Source organism: Yamadazyma tenuis, chromosome 4 (assembly GCF_029203305.1).
Source record: "Yamadazyma tenuis chromosome 4, complete sequence".
NCBI lineage: Eukaryota > Fungi > Ascomycota > Pichiomycetes > Serinales > Debaryomycetaceae > Yamadazyma > Yamadazyma tenuis.
Genome location: NC_089464.1, coordinates 866708 through 888448, shown reverse-complemented (window position 1 = coordinate 888448; position 21741 = coordinate 866708). Strand labels below are relative to the sequence as shown.

General features: G+C 40.8%; 8 protein-coding genes across 8 annotated transcripts; 3 read left to right on the top strand and 5 right to left on the bottom strand. All coding sequences in view use genetic code 12, as the record gives it.

Moving 5' to 3' along the window:
• Nucleotides 1–9: 9 nt before the first annotated feature.
• Nucleotides 10–2510, bottom strand: URA4 (dihydroorotase; the record flags this gene model as incomplete). Its single annotated transcript, XM_006684240.2, has 4 exons — nt 10–1097; nt 1358–1543; nt 1596–2431; nt 2488–2510. The coding sequence occupies 4 exons, from the start codon at nt 2508–2510 to the stop codon at nt 10–12; spliced, it is 2133 nt and encodes a 710-aa protein (XP_006684303.2).
• A 106-nt stretch (nt 2511–2616) lies between these two features.
• Nucleotides 2617–3048, top strand: DIB1 (U4/U6-U5 snRNP complex subunit dib1; the record flags this gene model as incomplete). Its single annotated transcript, XM_066158091.1, has 1 exon — nt 2617–3048. One exon carries the CDS (start codon nt 2617–2619, stop codon nt 3046–3048), a length of 432 nt encoding a protein of 143 aa, XP_066014188.1.
• Nucleotides 3049–3104: 56 nt separating this feature from the next.
• Nucleotides 3105–3734, bottom strand: TFS1 (carboxypeptidase Y inhibitor; the record flags this gene model as incomplete). The annotated part of the gene is made up of 1 exon (XM_006684242.2): nt 3105–3734. One exon carries the CDS (start codon nt 3732–3734, stop codon nt 3105–3107), a length of 630 nt encoding a protein of 209 aa, XP_006684305.2.
• Nucleotides 3735–4196: 462 nt separating this feature from the next.
• HAP5 (CCAAT- binding transcription factor component) lies at nt 4197–5003 on the bottom strand (the record flags this gene model as incomplete). The annotated part of the gene is made up of 1 exon (XM_006684243.1): nt 4197–5003. One exon carries the CDS (start codon nt 5001–5003, stop codon nt 4197–4199), a length of 807 nt encoding a protein of 268 aa, XP_006684306.1.
• A 286-nt stretch (nt 5004–5289) lies between these two features.
• On the bottom strand, nt 5290–7644 carry PMT6 (dolichyl-phosphate-mannose-protein mannosyltransferase; the record flags this gene model as incomplete). The annotated part of the gene is made up of 1 exon (XM_006684244.1): nt 5290–7644. One exon carries the CDS (start codon nt 7642–7644, stop codon nt 5290–5292), a length of 2355 nt encoding a protein of 784 aa, XP_006684307.1.
• Nucleotides 7645–8112: 468 nt separating this feature from the next.
• Nucleotides 8113–17622, top strand: PSN45_003481 (uncharacterized protein; the record flags this gene model as incomplete). Its single annotated transcript, XM_006684245.1, has 1 exon — nt 8113–17622. One exon carries the CDS (start codon nt 8113–8115, stop codon nt 17620–17622), a length of 9510 nt encoding a protein of 3169 aa, XP_006684308.1.
• A 108-nt stretch (nt 17623–17730) lies between these two features.
• Nucleotides 17731–18338, bottom strand: CMD1 (Calmodulin; the record flags this gene model as incomplete). Its single annotated transcript, XM_006684246.2, has 2 exons — nt 17731–18177; nt 18336–18338. 2 exons carry the CDS (start codon nt 18336–18338, stop codon nt 17731–17733), a joined length of 450 nt encoding a protein of 149 aa, XP_006684309.1.
• A 213-nt stretch (nt 18339–18551) lies between these two features.
• Nucleotides 18552–21716, top strand: REV1 (deoxycytidyl transferase; the record flags this gene model as incomplete). Its single annotated transcript, XM_006684247.2, has 1 exon — nt 18552–21716. One exon carries the CDS (start codon nt 18552–18554, stop codon nt 21714–21716), a length of 3165 nt encoding a protein of 1054 aa, XP_006684310.1.
• Between the last annotated feature and the right edge of the window lie 25 nt (nt 21717–21741).

The following is a 21741-nucleotide window of genomic DNA, read 5'->3' as shown; positions in this document are numbered from 1 at the left end:
GATTTGAATCTACTTTCTCCACTCCACTTTCCATTGTAATTCATCCCCAGCCTTAAATGGCACCACCGTAACATCTTTGCTACTGATGACTTCGGGAACGTTAAATTTATCCTTTACCAACCAGCACTTATCAGAGCATTTGACATCTTTGACTTCATAGAAAGATACTCCCGCATCAGTGACAAATGTCTTCAAGTTCTCTAACTTATTGTTCTTCTCGAAGACTTCGGCAACATACGATAATGCGTACTTTTGGGTATAAATACCAGCACAAACACCAGTGTGCCTTGCCTTCCCTTCAATTGGATGAGGAGCTGAGTCGGAACCGAAAAAGAAGTATGGCTTTCCAGAAGTTGCAGCCTTGACTAAATGGTTTCTGTCGGATGGGAACTTCGCAACTGGTTTGCAGAAGTTGATTGGATTACCAGCCCAGCTGTCAATGGTCAACGACAAATGATGAGCAGTGATTGTTCCAGCTACAGTGACCTTATCACCATCTTTGTATCCAGCATTTAATTTCTCAATGGCTTCAACAGCGTCTTGGCTGGTACAATGTTCTAAGATAATTTTCAAGTTGGGAAAATCAGAGTGCAATTTGGATAAAATTGGCAAAAACTTCGATTCGGCATTTAAGATGTGAATATCGTCGCTATCCTTCTTAGGAGGACTTTCACCATGAATGTTCAACACCAAGTTGTTGGCTTCCAAAGCCTCGAAAATGGGATAGAAAGCAGTGAAATCATTAGGGTCAACTCCATGAGCAGAGTTGGTAGTAACACCAGCAGGATAACACTTGACTCCTTGAATGGCACCAATCTTAGCTGCCTCATTAATGAGTTCGGGACTCAAGTCTTTGCTTAAGTAGAACGACATCAAGAAAGTGGTAGTTGGAGACAAGGCCTCAAGTTGTTTCTTGTACTCAACGACTTTGTCGATGGTGGTAATTGGAGGCACTAAGTTTGGCATGATATAGGCGACAGCAACACCTCCTTCTCTAACTGTGGGAGTTATCAACTCCATCATCTTGCCTTCACGAAGGTGGACATGCATATCGGCGGTGACACCCAACTCGATCTCGGTTATTTCAATCATGGTATCTAATCCCGTTGAAATTTTTTGTCTCCAGTTTGTGAGTGAGAAAAACGGCAACTTCCATTTGCAGCCATGTGATGGAGTTTGAGAGATACTTAAAAATATATTGGTTTTTGATGTGTATAGGCTGAATGGTAATGAAAATTCAAGTTTGTTTTCAAAAAGGAACTATATTCAAAGACACACTGTATTTACAATATTTGCCAAATTTAAGAATTTTACCAAAAGGGCACTTGAAAGAGCGATAATGTTTTATGCTCGATACCAATAATAGAACCAATACTTTGTTGACAGTACGGGGGGAGATTAGCATGAATTTGTTGAACGAGGCCCAAAATCATCTTGGGATCAAATATGTTCTCATCGTCGAATCTGTCTATTGGAGGGTGGAGCCAAGCTGACACAATACTGTACCTGGACTTCTTTTTATATTCGACCCCACACACAACGACTAGAACTGTTAGTATTTAATTTTGCAATCGAACAAACGGTAATACTCATACTCTCGGTACCGGGACTATACAAAGTGCCATCCACAATTACTCTAAGCACGTTCTGAAACATATCAAAGCCATAATTGTGATTCACTTGGAAGTCCACACTAACTCCATCAATATTATCAGGATGTTTCCGTTTAGGGGTAACGCCCTTTTTAAACATCATGACCTTCTTGCCTTCATAATGTTCCTCAATATCTTTGAAAGCTCTTTTCAAATCAAGCATATTTTCTATCACAGAACAAGTCTCAAGAGTTTTATCTTGGGACACAACAAGATACCACCGGAAATACAAAGGATAATTCCTAACTTTCTCTTTGATCAACGAGGTTTCGAATTGAAAAGTACAGTACTGCTCAGTGTTAAGCAATGCTAACCTTGAACATGGTTTTCGATAGAACAACTTGTTGTCACTATCATCAGTAGGCCTGACACTGATTCGGGAGATATCAATATCATTATCAGGCCATTGATCGGAATCAGAAGCTCTATATTGATATTTAGATTCATCAACAGACTCATCATCGTACTGATCCCATCCTAATAGGTGATTTAAATTATCTCTAATTCTCAAAGAACTCCTGGACCGGGAGAGAGATCGTGATCTAGGTCTCATCTCTGTTTCTCTCACCATAACAGACCTTCCTCTGATGTCTTTGAAGGTACTGACAGTACTATAAATCTTCTCATCGCTATCGCTGGTGCCAGTCCGGACTTTAATGGGTCTGGTTTCAATCTGTGCAAGAGAATCCTCTAAATCCTCTGTTATGGACAGATTATCAAGATCACTAATAGAAGGGATTCTAGGTGAGCTCTGACAAATGGGTGGATCATCACATGCACTGTCAGAGAAGAAGAAAAGATCTGGATCTCGTTGATTCCTATGACTTTGTTCCACCAGTACGAATTCGTTTGAGCCATTTGGTTTGTGGATGCAAAAAAGCATTTGGGTACGACACAAATTACTGCGAATGGGTAGTTTCTGGAGATGAGATTTCTTCAGTGCCTCAACTGTTATTAAACCAATATGGGATCTGTATTTCTTCCACATTTGCACACGGGTTGGCATGTCGACCAGGCCATCCTCTCAGAAGATGACCGGTTGGTGGTAGTCAGGTTTGGCCGTGACTACGATCGGGATTGCATGATTATAGATGAGCTTCTATACGGAGTGGCAGAGAAAGTCAAAAACTTTGCGGTGATATACCTCTGTGACATCGAAGAAGTGCCCGATTTCAATGAAATGTATGAGCTTTACGACCCATGTACTGTGATGTTCTTCTACCGAAATAAGCATATGCTCTGTGATTTTGGGACCGGGAATAACAACAAAATGAACTTTCTAATAAAGGACAAACAAGAGCTTATTGATATTTTGGAAGTTATCTACAGGGGTGCTTCCAAGGGGAAGGGTTTGGTGGTCAGTCCCAAAGACTACAGTTCGCAGCGCAAACCATAATCAGCGTGTGTTTCATACATAAATAGATATGGTAAATTAAATACAAGTGATTATCTTTATTCCTGGACTTCATTCTGGGCATAAAAAAAGTTGACTGCCAACAACTGGGCCAGACCACCGTGTTTCTTAATCCAGTCTCTCACGCCCGAACCAGGAACATTAGTGCCCCAGTTGGGTCTATCGGCCGGTGCCGTCAATTTGGCACTGGGATCTTGTTTGTACAACAAGAAGACGTACCGGTGTTTCTTGGTTTTTTCAGGTGGACCAGGCCCCACGTATGGGACGAGAGCATTACCTTTGGAAAAATCCAACATCGTGCTTAATGATTCGGCGTCGGTATCCTTATTGATGTTTAAAGCTAAATCTGTTACAATCCAGTGACAGTATTCTGACCATTTCTTGTCTGAGTACGAAGGAGCGTCTGGGTCGGTTAACACCAAGGCGAATTTGTCGTTGGCCGAAACCTCAAATTCTTCTTCTGGGGCCGGAGAATTGACGGTGAATTGAATGGTGGGCACATGTTGAGTACTGTCGACCTTTAAGGTGTTGCCGAGTGTCACCTTGTTCTTGTCGCTATATTCAATGGTCAATAAGCCTTGAGTCTTGAATGGGTCCACCACTTCGGGTACAATGCCGTGCTTGGTATAAGCTTCGTCCAAGGATTGGGATATTGTCATTAAATTCATTTTGGAATGGAAATTGATAAAGTGGGAGGGTTTAAGAAATTGAGGTCTGGAAGCTTGTCTCGAATATGATTTGAATGAATTGAGATAAAAGCTTGGATTTTTCAACATTCTACGTTCACAAATATTGGAGTCATGGAATATTTATACCAATTGTGAAAAATTGCTCCAAGTCCCAAAAGAAAAATCCTCTAATGTCCTAAAATTGCTTTGCCAGAAAATCTATGGTGCAATTAAATTTCTGAACATGTCCTCCGATGTTGACCCTTTTAGGCGAACACCAATTTTTTTTCTGTACCCCAGGAAGTTATTTCCGTACCCTTCCGATCAGTGGTTAACCCCGAATGATTTGCAGCTAATCTAATATAACATTTTGTTATTACAAACACTATTTACTATTATAATATACATTTGACTTTTTTAAGCTGAAACATTTCATTTTTACCTGTTGCCTACTTTTGAGGTTTATCTATAGTCTTCAAATTGGCCATATCCTTCAAAGTTGGAGTAATTGCCATTTCCTGGCGGTTGCAGCCTTTCAGGTACCTGAGACTGTTGATGTTGAAGTTGATGTGGTTGTGGAGGTTGTGGTTGTGGAACTCCCGAAAGAGGTGCTTGTACCGACACCGGGGAGGTGTTTCTATCACCGGAATCAGGATTTCCGTTAGAAATTTTGGTGCTAGGAAGGGGTCCCGCCATGTGTTTGGGGTTGGGTTTCTTGGGCTTTTCTTCTTCCCTGGGAACGATATCAATCAAAAAATCAAACATGTCACTTTTGGATAGAGCAGCAGCAATATCGGATTTCTGTAAGGTTCTTCGTTTATTCTCTTCTGCATGGATCCAAGCTCTCATGGTCAATTCTGTGATGAAAATATCACATCCTTTGGCGAAAAGAATAGGTGCTTCGGCACTGATCATTTTCACATCTTCGTCGGTTTTCATTACTTTCTTAATTCTTGCTAAAGGAAGTTGGTGGTTTTTAAAGTCATGTTCGTCGTTTTCAATGGAGTCGATGGTTTCTTGCCAGTACTGAATCATCAAATCTCGATGTTCAGCCACCAAACCTTGTCCAACATTGCTGAAAGCATTCCCTGGTTGTTGTTGTTGTTCAGCCGCTGCTGCTTCGGCCGCTGCTTGAGCCGCAAGTAACTCTGCTTCGTCAACAATGTTTTGATGGGAAGTCACAAGTTCAGGCTCCGGGTGAGCGCTGGATCCTTGTTGTTGCAAATCCAACTCTTCGTCTTCCAAATACTCGCTGCGGTAACGGTCCATCGGTCAATCGTTTAATTGGGGTGTGGATGCGAGTACAAGATTTCTAGAAGGTTTGCAAGGCACTACTCGACGTCAATGTGATAGGAGGAAGTAATATACGACGTACTCAACGAGGCGAGTTCGGTTCTAACAGTATTTGTTGGTGGTAAACTTTAGATGCCAGTGGTGTAAAAGCTTGCAAGATTAAAATTTCATCAACATTAGAGCAGTGCGAAACCGGCATTTGTCTTGCATCTGGCAACAATCAGGCCAGGGTAAAAACGTTTATTATGCGTATTACGATAATTTAAATCATCCAGCTAGAGAAAAACTTCAAGTGGTTGTAATCTTTGGCAGAGGTAGTCATTCCTAATGAAAGAGGACTTAAATACAAGAAAAGTCCAACTGTAATAGTGTAGGATATGCCAAATGCAACCCAAACCACAACTCTGTGGTTCTTGAAAGGTTTATAGATCAATGTTTCCAAGATACATCCTGCCACAAACGTAGCAAAATATTGGGCGGGCACATAGTGATGCAAGTATGTGACACGTCCCATAAGTATAAAGGGTAAATAGTGTAAGATCCACCCGGAAACCGGTAAGATAGACTGTGCTATCAATTGGTTGAGGTTGGTATCAAACACATTTTGGTACACGAGCTTTTGTCTTTGCCAGCGCCATAACACCACAACATAGTAGATGGCCAATACCCCGAGACTGAAAGTACTAAACAAAGTGACGGCGGGATTTCCAATTAAAAAATATTTGGCTTGGTTGGCAGACCATGAACCCATTCTCAAACCAGCACGAAGAATGGGCCATTCCCACCATTCACTCGCTAAATTGTCATACTTGTTGGGATCAGGGACCAAAGCATTATTGGAAGCCATCATCCCATAGTTTATCAATATGAATTCCTTCCAGAATCTAGGTTTTGGAGGTACGTACTTGGTGGTGATATTGGGTAAATACTCGTTAACATGATCTTCGATGTTCCACCAAGTATTCTTATCCTGTTTTAACACTGTGTTTTTACAAATAACTTCTCCTTGTTGGAAACCCCAGGCTGGATATGCTTTACCAGTGGTGGCTAAATAACAACCCAAAACTTTGTGTCTTAATCTAAAGTTGGTGGAAATTGGATGAAGCTCATCGGTGGCCTCATTTTGGAAGTCTGGAGACGGAGACTTTTCATGTCCTTGGATTTCAATCACCCAATCATCTTTCAGATCACTATTGGCCAAGTTTGCATAACATGAAACTTCAAAATGGGACTTGGTAATTGCGGCTGCGACCCGGTGGGAATGTAAAAGGCATCCTCTGTTGGAGTGTACAAGTCTAACCGTATTCCCATCTTTAACAAGTCTATCGTACTCGACAGTGGTATTTTCATCTGCTTCAAGGGTTGCAAAGTGATTATTCAAGCCGTTTTGTAAATCAAACTCAAAAACGAACTCATTGTTGTTATCCTTGAACCCATACGTGGTCACCTGCTGCTGTTGGGAACCTTCAGGATAGTTGTGAGGGTGGGAGTGAAGCAAGTTGGGTGATAATCCCTGAGATCTAAGTGTCACTAAAGAACCATAACCAACCGATCTTGGACCTATTTTAATACTGGTATCTTCCAAATTTGCTTGTAATAAGGTGGAGGTGGACCCGTCACCAGGACCCGACCTTGTCAACAAGGCGAAATGGATCTTGAAAAATGACAAGTACAACACGAACGGAATGATGATCAATGTCACAATTCTGGTGAGCCAGTGCAATAAGTACTCAAGTACTGTTATATGGTATTTTTTGCTTCTTAACTGGTAGGTTTTGATTAAAAGATCATATATGATGTAGAACCCAATAAGGGCAGTCACAAACATCCCTACCCACTTGACCGAACAAACACAGCCAATTGACAAACCTGTAATCAGTAACCACTTAATTCCATCATAGGTAAGAAACGTGTTGCTCATTCTAAGTCTGTGGATATGAGCTAGACAGTAAAAGCTTAATACCGTGAAAAATAGTAAGAAGGAGTCCAATAAGATAAATTTGGACAATGTCAATGATACCATTTCAAAAATCACTTGTAAAGTGATAAACCATACGGAGAACTGACTAAAGCCCAAAACCACGGCTGTTTTATATGCCAATGGTGTACATAGTATCCCGAAAATACAATTAAAAGCTCTCATTGCCACGTAGTTCACATCTTCCGGGTATGAGCCACTACTAGGAAAAGTAAATTCTCCGTTGGACCCCGCCAAGTATCCTGATAATGCCACCAAAAGTTTTCCCAAAGGAGGGTGCACATCAAAGTAGAATTCGTGTTTGATATAATGAGAACCAAATTTCCCAAAGTGAGCCTCATCCCAGGTCACGTGCTTGGACCCATCGAGTCTGTATAGCCGGAAAAACGCCGACACCGCTGTCAAGAGGATCGGGTTAATGTACTTGATAAACACCTCTCCCAAATTACTTTTGCGGCCTTTGGAACTGAGATTCAAATTGGATGTCTTGTCAATTATAGCATTTAATTCTGCTTCCTCGTCGACCAATGCAAACGTCCGGTCTGGTGCACTTGCCCTGATCCGCTGAGACACGTCATAATCCCCTGATACATATTGGGCCGAGCCACTGGCGTATGTATTTGCCTGTGGAGTCTCCATGTTTCGAACAGATTTCCAGTAAACTGCGACTTATTTTTCACTCCGCGTTAGGTGGCTGTTCAAAAGAGAGCATTTGTAGATATAAATATACGCCACAAAAACGGTAGCGAACAAGCGTTGCTGCTATTTGGGCATATAAGAAGAGGCAATGCCACACTTGTTATTCCCCGTTCAGCTGTCCCTGTGTGTAGCTTGGCAAGGAAGACACGTATTGTGGTTATTTTAAAGAGTAGAGAGGGAAATGAACCATCACAGTTGTAGGTTACTGTGTTTTTTTCTCCCTTAGAGTTAGTTTTGAACAGGAGTCCCCCGGCACCATCTGCAAACAAGGAACCCCGATATTATCGTAAGATCAAAACATTGAAAGTTGACTATATTTACGCGCATTGGAAAAATCACCACATTAGACGATTGATTCAATATTCAAGTATTGGTAATTTGACCTGTAAAAGTACCTGTTAATTGATAATGGGCCAGGATAAAGACAAGCCATCGAACAATGACATTCGAGGTCAGCTTTCTGATATTCAAAACCGCTTGTTTTTCTCGGGATCTAAGGATCTGAAAAAGCCACCGAAGAAGAAGGCTGCTCCCTCTAATGTTGATGCTTCCGCTGGCTCCCCAAATAGCTCACCTATGAAACCAAACACCACCATCATTCCCAATACAGTGCCTTCGTTGGGCCCGGAATCAAAGGGTAACGACATGAACTATGTGGTTGGGTTGAGTCAGAATTTGGTCCAAGAATGCAGACGATTGAATGCTGACAACCAGAAGTTGAAATCTAAGTTGAAGTCCAACTACGAAGAAGTAGAGACTTACAAGCAACAAATAATAACCCTTCAAACGAGAGGCGAGGCTCACGCAAGCAGTGAAGTGGACTTAAAGGACAGAAACTGGGAATTAGAATCCATTGTATTGGGATTGAAAGAGCAAATAGCCAAGCTTACTTCAGGTAGAGAAAGGTTGTTGAAAAGCGCTAAAGGTCATGAGGATCAGTCTAGCAACTACCAGAAACTTCACGAAGATCTTCAAGTCAAGTTTAATACTTACTATGAACAGGCTGAAAAGGTCAAATTGAACCACAGCAAGGATCTCGCGTTACTCAATGACCGAATCCAGCAATTGAATGATGAGAATGATCATTTGACTGTACAATTGCAAAGCAAAGCAGCTGGATCAACCCAATCCAAGTCAATTGCTGTAAATTCCGATTTATTAATACCTCCCAGCATCAAAGACGATAATTCTGACAATGAATCCATAGATTTCGACTCCCTTATGATCGATGTAAACCCTCATGAGTTGCCTGAAACCGATCATGGAAACCCTGCGTTGGAAATCGAGACTTTGAGAGCTTCCTTGAATCACTCCAATAGAACAATTTCGAAGTTGAGATCGACTTTGTTGAAGTATAGAGCTGATGCCAACAAATCACTTGAGAGCATTTCACCTAATAAGAGTTCAAAACTCTCTAAAAAGTTGAAGACAATGTCTGAATTGGCTTCACCATCGAATAGAAGCCCAGCGGTTTTATCACCCTCTAAACGGAGTTCTAAATTCATGATATTTGGAAACGAAGAAAGTTCTCTGGACTTTCCAACAGAAGAAGGTAAGTGGGAAGATTTTATTGGTGAAGATTTGGATGGTGTCGAGGCAAAGAGATTATCTATGTTGAATAGTACTACTATCATGGACTCTGAGCTTGATTTACCACGCCATGAGCCTAAAGAAGTTAACTTTGCTGTTGCCACTGGTGATCATACCATGCCAATCTTGGTTAATTCAGATTCGGATGACTCGGATGTGGAGGAACGTGGAGACTCTAGATCAATATTATCAAAGGACTTATTAGGGGCTGATGTTCAACCAAAGAAGCAAATTGAAGACTATGCTAGAGATAACAACTTGATTTTGATTCCATTCGATAAATACGAAGAGCTTCTCTCCAACGACATTACGTCAATCAATGATGACAGACTCAAGGACTTTACTAAAGAAAGGGGTTTTGTTCCTTTGACAACTCAAGAGTATGATGATCTTTTGAGTGAGAAAGAGATGAGGAAGAGATTGGAGTTGATGGGAATAGTCACATTACCAAGTGCTGAGATCAACGAGTTGAACAGTACCAAGAAAGCTTACCACGAACCATCTGTCCAATATATTACTTCGAATGCTGAGAAAATGGGATTATCAACCTTGAAGCACAAAGAACTTGAATCTCTCCACAGCAAAATCGAGGAGTTGTCTTCTCCATCAGAGTCATACTTGATAGAGAAGTGCAAGGAAAGGAATATGGTCCTCATTTCTCAAGAAGCTTTCGATGGTTACCAAACTCTTGTAATTGACCATGAAAAGCCATCCAAGGATTACATCAAATCCAAAGCAAATGAACTTGGATTAATAATTTCATCATCAAGCTTCTACGACCAACTTGTAAAGCTTGCAAATTCACCTTCAGCCGAACATTTACAATCCAAGGCATCCGAAATTGGCTCGATCGTTCTCGATAAGGATACTCATGAAAAGTTAGTGAACCCAGACTCTAATTCAGTCTCTAAGAGAGCTACTGAATTAGGCATGATCGCTGTTCCAATTGCTGAATACGAGACCATGAAGTCATTAGCCCATGAGCCAAGTCTTGAACATATTCGGTCCCTAGGGCATGCCCATGGCCAAATTTTATTGTCTTTGGAAGAGCATAAGAGCCTTGTTGATGCTGTTGAAAATCCGTCAATTGACTCCATGACAATAAAGGCTAGTTCATTAGGCTTTTCTACCATAAAGACAAAGGACTTACAGGACTTACAGAAGTCTGCTAATACTCCAACACTCAGTCAAGTCAAAGCTCATGCAGAGAACCACGATTTGGTGACTTTGCAGAGGAAGGAATACACTAATATGTATAAGGTTGCTAATGATCCAACATTGGAAGACTTATCCATTAAGGCAGCCATAAAGGGCCACACCTTAGTGGAATCACAAGAATTGACTAGATTGAAGCAGTTAGAACAAGATCCATCTTTAGACTTTATTCAAGAGAAGGCTCATCTCGTCGGATATTCGGTTATCGAAAAGCAGGTATTAGACAGCTTGAACGATTTGGTGGACAATCCGCCTTTAGATGTTATTAAACAGAAGGCCGAGTTCAACGATCATGTTTTATTGAGCACCAATGACCATAGAAGTTTAAAGGAAATAGCAACCAACCCAGGCATAGACCATATCACCAAGGTTGCAGCCCTAAGAGATCACATTGTCTTATCGAGCCTGGAGAATGAAAAGTTGCAAAAGGCAATCGAATCCCCTTCTTTGGAGTATTTGTCTAGCAAGGCGACCCTTCTTGGATTTTCTACACTCGAGATAGAGAAGCTCAATGAATTATACAAACAAATTGAGCACCCAACGGAAGATTATATCAAAGATAAGGCTAATGGATTCGAATCTCTTCTAGTGAAGAAGGATGTCTATAATGATCTTTCGAGGAAAGTCAATAAACCAACTCCTGAAGAGTTGATAACCCATGCAGAAGCATTAGGTTACTCTGCTATCCCAACCAACAACTTGAACTCTCTTCAACATTTGGCACACAGCCCCGAGGTTGACCATATCAAGCGTACGGCTGAAAGGCATCACATGGTTCCTGTTAGGGTTGATGAATACCAAAAACTTAAGCAATTGGCACACGATCCTCCCAAAGACCATATTCATAAGGTTGCGGAAGCAGCTGGTCTTGTTGCATTAGCTGGTACTGCTCATGAAGCTTTGAAGTTGAGAGCGGAAAATCCATCCGTAGAGAAGGTTAAAGAAATTGCCCCCAAGTATGATTTGGTAACTTTGAATACCGAAGATCACAATTCATTACTTCAGACAGCAAATTCTCCAACTCTCGAACATATAATTGAAAAATCAAAAGACTACGGTTATCACGTGGTGTCAAATGAAGAATTCGAGGATATATCTACGAAAGCCAACAACCCAGACTTGAATCACATAAAGTCAAAAGCGACTGGTTTGGGACATGTCATTATTTCCGATTCGGAGTATAGGGAAACTGTCAAGCTGGCTCGTGAGCCTTCTATCGAGGAAATTAATGTTCATGCTAGTAGGAATAAGCATGTGCTTATTCCTTTTGAAGAACATCAAACCCTTCAGAAGAATGCAAACAGGCCAGACGAGAGTCATTTGTCGAAAATTGCAGGTGCCATTGGATTGGTAACACTTAGAGAAGCTGAATTGAAGAATCTCAAGCAAAGAGCTGAGTCCCCAGATCTTGCCCACCTTAAAGAAAAGGCTGTCAACCATGGACATGCTTTAGTGGACAACGATGAGCTCGAAACACTTCAACTCCTCGCAGACAATCCTCCTTTGGATCACATCCGCCAAGTAGCTTCAACTTTGAACATGAATCTTATCGATAAAGACGAACATGAATCCCTCACAAAACTTGCTAACAACCCGTCTTTACTGTATATTAAAGCGAAGGCAGAGTCACTTGGATTTGTTGTAACAGAACAAGATCATTACAATGATCTTCTTAAACTCACTCAAGATCCTCCTTTGACTCATTTGTCCGAGAAGGCAGCCAAGATTAATCACGTTTTTATTCCAAAAGAACAGCATGAGTCGATGTTGAATCCAACTAAGAAAGATGTAGAAACATTTGCTGCACGCCACGGGGGAGAATTTATTGATAAGGCTGTACTTAAATCATTGAAAGATTTTATTGAGTCTCCTACGCAAGAATATATCGAAGAAAAGGCTAAGACCAGAGGCATTGTTACTCTATCTGACGAACAACATAAGACGTTATTATCAGAGGCAAACGACTTCAATAAAGAAAAGGTGATTGAAAAAGCTGCTCTCTTGAGTATGATAGCTCTTCCTATCTACAAGTATGAGCAGATGAAGGACATTATTGAGAATCCTAGTAAGGAGTATCTCCAGTCAAAGGTTGGAGCTTATCATTCTACCCTTATTGATTCTGAAGAATTGTCGAGTATCAAGCAATCTCTTGAAAGTCCAACTTTGGAGTACTTGCAAAATAAATCCAAAACTTACGATTATGTGACAATACCAGAAAAGGAGCATGATGAAATGAAGAACCATTTAATATCTCCACCTAAAGACTTTTTGGCTATGCATGCTAGTGCTCTTGGAATGTCATTGATTGGTGTTGCATCTTTGAAGCAGTTAACCGACTCCACACAAAACCCAACTGGAGACCAAATCAGGAAGCATGCTGAGAAAAATGGTGATGTGGTAATTAGCCGAGATGAATTAAAAGACTTGAAGGAAAAACTAGACAAACCAGATTTGAGCTACTTGAAACTCCATGCGAAATCGTTTGATAATACTGTCGTCTCCACGTCTGAGTACCAAGAACTTTTGTCTTTAATCTCTGCTCCAACAAGAGAGCACCTTGAGAAAAAGGCTGAAAGCGCAGGTTTGGTAGTGGTATCCAAGGTTGAATATAACGATTTAAAAAACATAGTCAGTAACCCAGACGTGAACTTCATAAAGGCTGCCTCCAAGGACTTGGATCTTGTGGTTGTTGAATCTCCTGTCTACAATAGAATGGTACAGTCCATCGAACAACCAGATCTTGAATATTTGCAAGAAAAGTCTAAGGCTGTTGGTTATGAGACTATTGAATGCATAAAACTTGAAGAGTTAAACAATAAGACTGAAAATCCATCGAGAGAGTACTTGGAAAGCAAGGCTCTTAAGCTTGACCTTGCTCTTATTTCAAGCAAGGAGTTAAGAAGCCTCAAGGAAAACTTCGAATCCCCTTCGAGTGGGTTCCTCGAAGAAAAGGCTGCAATTAAAGGTTTGGTTGTCGTTGACAAATCCAGCTATGATTACTCCTTGTCTAAATTGAACAAGCCTGACATTGACCACATCAAAGAAAAAGCGACAGCTCATCAAGCTGTTGTTATTCTGGAGTCTGAGTATGAGCAATTGTTGCAACCAAGTAAGGCTGATGTCCAAAAGCATGCTAAAGGATATGGCTTGATTACGGTTGAGAAAATCCATTATGATTCTTTGAATAAGCAAATTGAAGAACCATCTTTGAGTTTCTTAACAGAAAAGTCTGCGATTATGGGTTATAAAGTTATTACGAATGATTCCTATAAAGAATTGAACCAGTTAGCAAATTCCCCAACTCGTGATGATATTGTCAGACTTGGTGCTGGATTAGGATTAGGTGTTATGGCAACGGATGCATTATCAAAACTTCACCATAATGCTGAGACACCTTCCATTGACCATCTTACTGAAAAAGCCAAGACTCATGGATCAGTGGTTATCGATTTTAAGGATTATGAGTATTTGAAAAGAGAAGCAAACAAGAGCATTGATGAAAAAGCCAGGGAAACAGGAATGTCCATTATAGGTGTTGATGAGCTTATCAGTTTGAGAAAGAGAGCTGATAGTCCTTCGGTGGACGAGTTAAGAAAACATGCTCAAAATAACAAACTCGTTCTCATCGAGGAATCCGAGTACAGAGATTTGAGGGCTCAAGCAGAAGAGACCATTGAAGAGGCCGCCACAAAGGCCAATATTAAGTTATTGGCAATGGACGAATTCAAAGAGTTGCAAGAGAAGGCAGAAAACCCAAGCCATGAGAGATTGGCAGCAAAAGCTGCTGCTCTTGGTTTTAGTATTTTAGGAGCAGCTGAATTAAAGAGTTTAAGAGACCATAAATCCACCTCACTTGATGATCATGCCAAGTCACAGGGTAAAGTCTTGTTGTCTCATGAGGAACATGAACTGTTGAAATCAATTATCAAGGCTCCTGACTTGTCTCATGTAAAACTTAAAGCTGAATCTCATGATCATGTTGTAATCCCAAGAGTTGAATTTGAACAGTTGGAAACGTTGAGTAAGGATCCTCCAGTCGAGCATTTAAGAGAGCTTGCCAGCTCCAAGAATCACGTAATTCTTCCTGCTGATAAGTTCAAGACTCTTGAACAAACTGCAAATGAGCCAATTGAAGTAAAGGCCAAGGCCCTTAACAAGGTGTTATTGGACGAGTCTACTCACAAGGAAAACACTTCCAGACTTGCCCAGTTAGAACTGAGCTATGAGAGTCCAGACTTGGAGTATCTTAAGCAGAAATCATCCGCTCTCAAGCATGTTGTAGTTTCCACAGACGAATTTGAAGATTTCAAACAAAAGGCTAACAAACCTATAAAGGATCAAGCCTTGGAATCTGGCTTTGTATTGGTTCCTGAAGCCGAATTCGAGCTGATAAAGAAAGATCTTGAAGAACCACTAGAGTCAAAGGCACAGAAAGAAGGTCTTCATATTCTTCCAATTTCTGAGCATAATGAAATCTTGGAGAAGTTGAACCACCCAACCTTGGAATCTTTGAAAGCGCACACCGAAAGATCTGGATTTGCAATCGTTGCTGCTACAGAATTTGTATCTCTCAAAGATGCTGCTAACGAGACATTGGAAGCAAGGGCTACTAGAGAGAGCATGAAGCTTTTGAGTCCAGAAGAATATAACAAATTACTTCTGCCCACTATGGAAGCTGTAGCAATTCATGCTAATGCTTTTGGCCATGAATTAATATCATCCGAAGAATTACATGATTTGAAGCGTTCATTTGATGAGCCACTTGAAGATAAGGCGTCGAAGAAGAATTTGACTGTAATCACAATAGCTGACTTAGAAGCTTTGAACAATCAAATTGCAAGGCCTTCTTTTGAACACTTGATCCAGAAGGCTAAGGCCTTGTCTTATACTCTTGTTACTGATGAAGAGTACAGTAGCTTAGCAACCAATTCCAGTAAATCATTAGAAATGAGAGCTCAAGAAGAAAGCAAAAAGGTATTAACAAACCAAGAATACGATGATTTGATTTTCAAGGCCAACATGCCTTCATTAGAGATGATAAGAGCTAAAGCTGCTGATAATGGAATGGAAGTTTTACCATCAGAAGAGTTGAAGGAGTTGAGAGAAATATATTCAAAACCGTTAGAGCAAAGAGCCAAAGAGGAGGGATTAGTGGTTATCAGTCAAGAGGAGTATGATTCTCCAAGCCTTGAATATTTATTAGAAAAGGCAGAGGAGCTGAGTATGTTCATTCTTCCAATTGGAGAGTTTAACCAAATGAAAACTACTATATCAGAGCCCATTGAAACGAAAGCTAAGAAACTTGGAAAAGTGTTGGTTGACCAAGTTGAGCTCGATCAATTGAACGAGTCAACTAAACTAGGAACAGTGGAGACTCTTCTAAGAGGAGCAGACACCGAGAAAACTTCCATCATCGAAACTTTTACTAATGAAGGATTTAAATTTTTGCCCTTGGCTGAGTTCGAGAAATTGACTACTCCCCCTGATGAAACTAAGACTAAAGCTATCGACAAGCCATCCAATAACATTGCCTCTTCTATTAGAGCTAATAGAAGAATCTCTAGAGATGGGTCTATTTTCAGTGACGAGAACAATTTCGTTGACGCAGAAGAGTCTTTCTTATTGGATGAAGAGGAATTATCTTTGAGTGCTGCTAGGATTGGTATGGTTGTTATTAAGGACGACGAGTATATCAGCTTGTTGGGTAAAAAGCCCGATGAACAAGATGTAGAGGAGTACTTGAAAGAGCATGCCTTAGTGATGATTTCTGAAGCGGAGTTGCTTACGTACAAACAAGATTTGGCAGAAAAAGACTCGAAAATCTTCGAATTATCCCAAAAGGAAGCAGACATTACAAAAGAAGTGGTGATGACAAAACTGGCTGAATTAGGATTATTCTCCTTAACTAGAGAAGAGTATGAGCAGCTCAAGAAGTCTCAGATTGAGAACATTACTGGTGACCAAATCAGTACTGTCGCTGCACAGTTTGGGTTAGTTCCCATTTCAAAAAGAGACCTTGAAACACTTCAAGCTTCCAAGGAGATTGTCAGCAATTCGGCTAACTTTTCAAAAGCTGGAAAGGCCTTGGGGTACCTTGTATTACCAGGTAATGCTTTCATTCCTACTACTGCCATGAGAGAACCTGACACCTCAAAGGTGACAGCTATCCCTACTTCCTATTACACCAAGTTGTTAAGAAATGAAGGCTTGAATATTGAAAAGGTTTCGGATGAAGTCTTCAAGAAGAATGCAGAGAAGCGTGGTTATGTCCACGAAGATGATATATTGGTTCCTCCTACTATTACCAGTGACGTTGAGTCACCCACTCCTTCACTGAAGGCAAGCCCAGAAATAGCTCTGGTTGCCAGGTTCGCTACGCCAGTGCGTACCTCCACCATCACCTCACCAGGTTCGAAGAGCATGGCTCATCAACCACACATGTCGAGATCAAACTTATCAATTCATTCCAATGCCCACAGTTTCACTGATACCGTAAACACTACAGGCATACTTTCCATGGCTACCAATGTTTCGCTAACTGACAGGTCGATGATCCCTGCCATCACTCAAGTGGTAATTGGTGAATTCGTATGGAAGTATCACCGGAGATTGGGACCATTCACGTCTATTCGTGAAAGCCGTCACGAGAGATACTTCTGGGTCCATCCATATTCGTTGACACTCTATTGGTCGACAGTCAATCCTTCCTTATCCAATCCTAGTCCTGCTAAAACCAGAGCTGCAGCAATTGTCAGCGTGGAAAGTGTAGATGACAATAACCCATTACCTACTGGTTTATACCATAAGAGTATTGTTGTTCATTCTCAAACGAGATCCATCAAGTTCACTTGTTCTAACAGAAGAAGACACAATGTTTGGTTCAATGCCTTGAGATACATGATTAACCGAGATTTGAATGAAATCACCTTCGATCAAGAAAGTGCTATATTCGAAGAAGATGAGGATGGTGAACAAGAAGAACAAGACAGTTTCTACCAGAATGCTGGAGACAGAAGGGCGTATCCAAGAAAGAGAGTTTCTTCGACCCCTTCGCAATTATTCAGACAAAGATCATCAGTTAGAGTCAGCAGATTTAATTCGTTGAAACAATAGATAAGTACATAACATAAATAATGGATATGTTTATTATTAACACTAAATTTATCAGAATATCCATCCATACAGAAAATACTGCATAGTTAGAGAAATGAATTTTCACAATTAATTGGCAGACAACAATTTGGTGAATTCTTGAATATCGATTTCACCATCATTATTGGTGTCAGCTTCTCTTATCATTTGGTCGACATCGGCATCAGACAACTTTTCACCAATTGAGGTCAAAACATGTCTCAATTCAGCGGAAGAAATCTTACCATCACCATTTCTGTCAAATACCTTGAATGCCTCAGCAATTTCAGCTTCAGAGTCGGTATCCTTCATCTTTCTGGCCATCATAGTCAAAAACTCTGGGAAATCAATTGATCCATCATTGTTTATGTCAACTTCGTTTATCATATCAGTCAATTCACTTTCTGATGGGTTTTGTCCCAAAGATCTCATTACAGTACCCAATTCTTTGGTGGTGATCTTTCCATCACTGTCTTTGTCAAACAAGGAGAAGGCTTCCTTGAATTCAGCTATTTGTTGTTCGGATAATTTCTCAGCCTGATGTCTTGTTAGTAGTGATCATTACATTTACCATGACAACAAACGTCCATTGCTGATCCGCCACCACCCGATGTAAACACTGTGATGCCATCATAAAATGGAAGCTTGTAAATCAATCACGATCTATTATTCTCCTTACAGATTCCACAACATACCATATTGTAAGATTTTTGATAGGCAACTAGTAAACGCAAACGTATAGATAGTTATTCGATCAATATAATGTTTTTGTTCTTGCGAAGTGAGCAAAATAAAAGTGCGCGCTGTCTTCGTTTGCCCTAACGTATTTGGTATAGTCACGTCACGCATCTGCGAATTTGTACAAGCCTGCTACTATTATTAGCTTCATCAATAGATGGAATGAAGTTGCTATGGATGATGAGCACAACAACCCGGCGCAGTATCGAAGCTTCTTGAAGTCCTTGAACGATAGCCAACTCTTGTCGCATGTCAGTAGCCTCAGTCAGTCTCAGACACACATCAGCACGGAACGCGTCCTTCCAGATACGCCTAGTATTTCCGGTCGTAATGATATAGATGCTTCTACTCCAAATGAGAGTAAATTCGCCAGCTCTGACCCGTTTGCAGATTCATTCAACGACATTCTCCTTGCTCAAGAAAATCATATTCCACCAGCACAACTAGGTGAACAGGATTCCGATACTAGTGAAGATGAGGAAGTGTCTGGAATAGGACCAAAACACGAGTTTGGGCAATATGATGTATATTTTCAAAACAAACACGATAAACAGCAACTACGTGATGAGGCGTACAGGGACTGGGACTTGAAACGACGCGGGCTACAGGGGCAAGTGGCTTATCAAGAACCTATCTTTCGTGGATGTACTATTTATGTGAATGGGTATACTGTTCCTTCTATCAACGAAATTCACCGGTTGGTAATAATTTATGGTGGGATTTTCTTGCCCCATTTAGCCAACAAGTCTTCTGCCACTCATATCGTTTGCGACAAGTTGACTCCTCGTAAGCAGCAAATATTCAAAAATTGCAAGGTTGTCAAAGCTAAGTGGATTGTAGATAGCGTTGAAGTGGGAAGACTTTTAGACTGGAAGAAGTATCGTCTCTTCCAAGAAGTTTCCTACGACCAACAGCGCCTTGACCTAAAACTGGATACCTTTGCTATTCACCAGTTCAACACTGAAGACATTATTGATGAGGACGAGCAAAATATTTTAGAAGACTTCTACGAGGCTGAACAGTTGAATAATGCAGAACAACTAGATGACGAGAAAGTGCAACTCAATGGGTCTAGAGCAGATGAAGATGGTCGGACTCTTGAGAAGACTTCTATTATGACTGCTAAGCACCCAGATTTCTTGCCTCACTTTTTTGCTAACTCAAGATTGCATCATTTAAGTTCCTGGAAGGCCGACCTAAGGGCCAAGTTCTTGAAAATGGTTTACCAAGCAGGTACTAGTAAAGTGAATATGAACCTGACGAGAAAGATGATTTTGCATCTTGATTTCGACTGCTTCTTCGCAACCGCTTCTGCTCAGAAGCATCCTAATTTGGACATCCAGAAGGATGCGATTGTTGTATCTCATGGGAACGATACCTCGGATATTGCAAGTTGTAATTATGTGGCTCGTAGTTTTGGTATCAGAAATGGGATGTGGATTAGATCTGCAAAAGATCTATACCCCAATATTTGTATCATCGATTATGAGTTTGACCTATACGAAAAGTATGCATCAGAGCTTTACAATTACTTATTATCAAGGTCTGGAGACTTTGATACTATTTACCCAGTACTGGTTGATGAAGCTCTTTTGGACATCACTTCGTATGCCAGTGAATGTGAAGAGAGTGATTTACAGGAGCATATCATAAGACTTTGTACCCTCATTAAATCGGACATCGAACGCTTAACTAAGTGCACAGTTAGTGTGGGAGTTGGAAGAAACGTTCTACTTGCAAAGTTAGCCCTCCAAAAGTCCAAGCCAGACGGAATTTTGTTCTTGAATGAAAATGTTCAGGAGTTTTTGGATGATATACCAATGAGAAGCTTACCTAGAGTTGGTTATTCTATTATAGAAAAGTTCCAGCAGGAAATACAGTCCCTTTCTGAAGTGAAGGTATCTGATTTGAGAAAAATTGCCAAGTCAAGATTAATTAATGTATTTGGTCCAAAGACGGGTCAAAAGTTATATGATTATGCTCGAGGTGTTGACGATTCTTCTATTCGGTTGGACTCAGGAACTAGTCCAGCCCTTTTAGGACGAAAATCTGTATCTGTTGATGTGAACTTTGGAATTAGATTCGATACCACAAAGGAAGTAGAAGTATTTATGGCAAACATGGCCAAAGAAATGAGTAAGAGGCTTGTTAACCTTGAATTAGTTGGTTCACAAGTAACGTTAAAATTGGCCAGAAGAGCTGACAATGCCCCTCGAAACCCCCCCAAGTACCTTGGAATGGGGCATTGTAACTTTTTCAACAAGTCCTCCAAATTAGGTGTTGCTTCTAATGAATGGGGGATTTTAGCAGCAGAGATAAAAGCTCTATCCAGGATCTTGAATATACCTCCAAAAGAATTAAGAGGGGTAGCAGTTACAGTATCAAAGTTGGAGGATTCCGAAACCTTTAAAAGGGGAAAGCAGCAGAAGCTTTCCGCTGGTTCCATAGTAAGAAGTAAACCCAAACGAGAAATCATTCCCGTTGATACGTCTGACTTCAAGGATCCAATGGAGGGGGCCACAGACATCGACTGGGATATTTTCAATGCTCTTCCATGGTCAATCAGAAAAGAGCTTAGAGGTGAAATGACTAGACGTGGTATAATATCCAGGGATTCAAGTCCCCTGAAGGGACACAAAGTTTATTTACAGCAATTGCTACCCTCTGGTACGGGACTGCAAACTCGATATGTAAGGGTTTTAGAATCACCAAAGAAACCTAGAAGCAGATCAGCTACCGCTTCTCCTCGAAAATCTTCTGTGACACCAGCCCCGGAACCTGACCTCAGCTACGATAGCGCAGTGTTGAATGAGCTCCCATCTTCTGTGAGAGATGAGGTTATTAATGGCCTCGAGCAAAGAAAAAGGCAAAAAGTGAATCCTCAGACACTCAAGTCCAAGTTTGTGGAGATAGCAGAGAGGGACAAGGAAGTCAACAAAGTTATTGACGAAAATTGGGTGCTTGAGCAAAATATGCTTCGACCTCCAGCTAGGTTCTTGGACATGAGGACAATGTATTCTGATATTAAAGTAATCATTTCTGGGTGGATTGCTGAATCGTTCAATCAGGAAGGACCCCATGATGATGACGTACAGGCCTTCGTCGGATACTTAAAGCAACTTTTAGCACAAGCCAATTTAGCCCGTTGCATACGGTCAGTTGATTATATCCGTCGAGAAGTAAACTATTATGATGCTATTTCTCGAGCCAGTCAAACCCCTGGTATATCACCAGGGCTAATGGAGTGGAGACGCATAATCAAGACCAAGTTTGAGCCAGTACTCCACGACTACTGTAATAAGAACACTATAAAATTAGTAGCCAAGACATGTACATAGTTATTTATTTATGAATTATGAGATG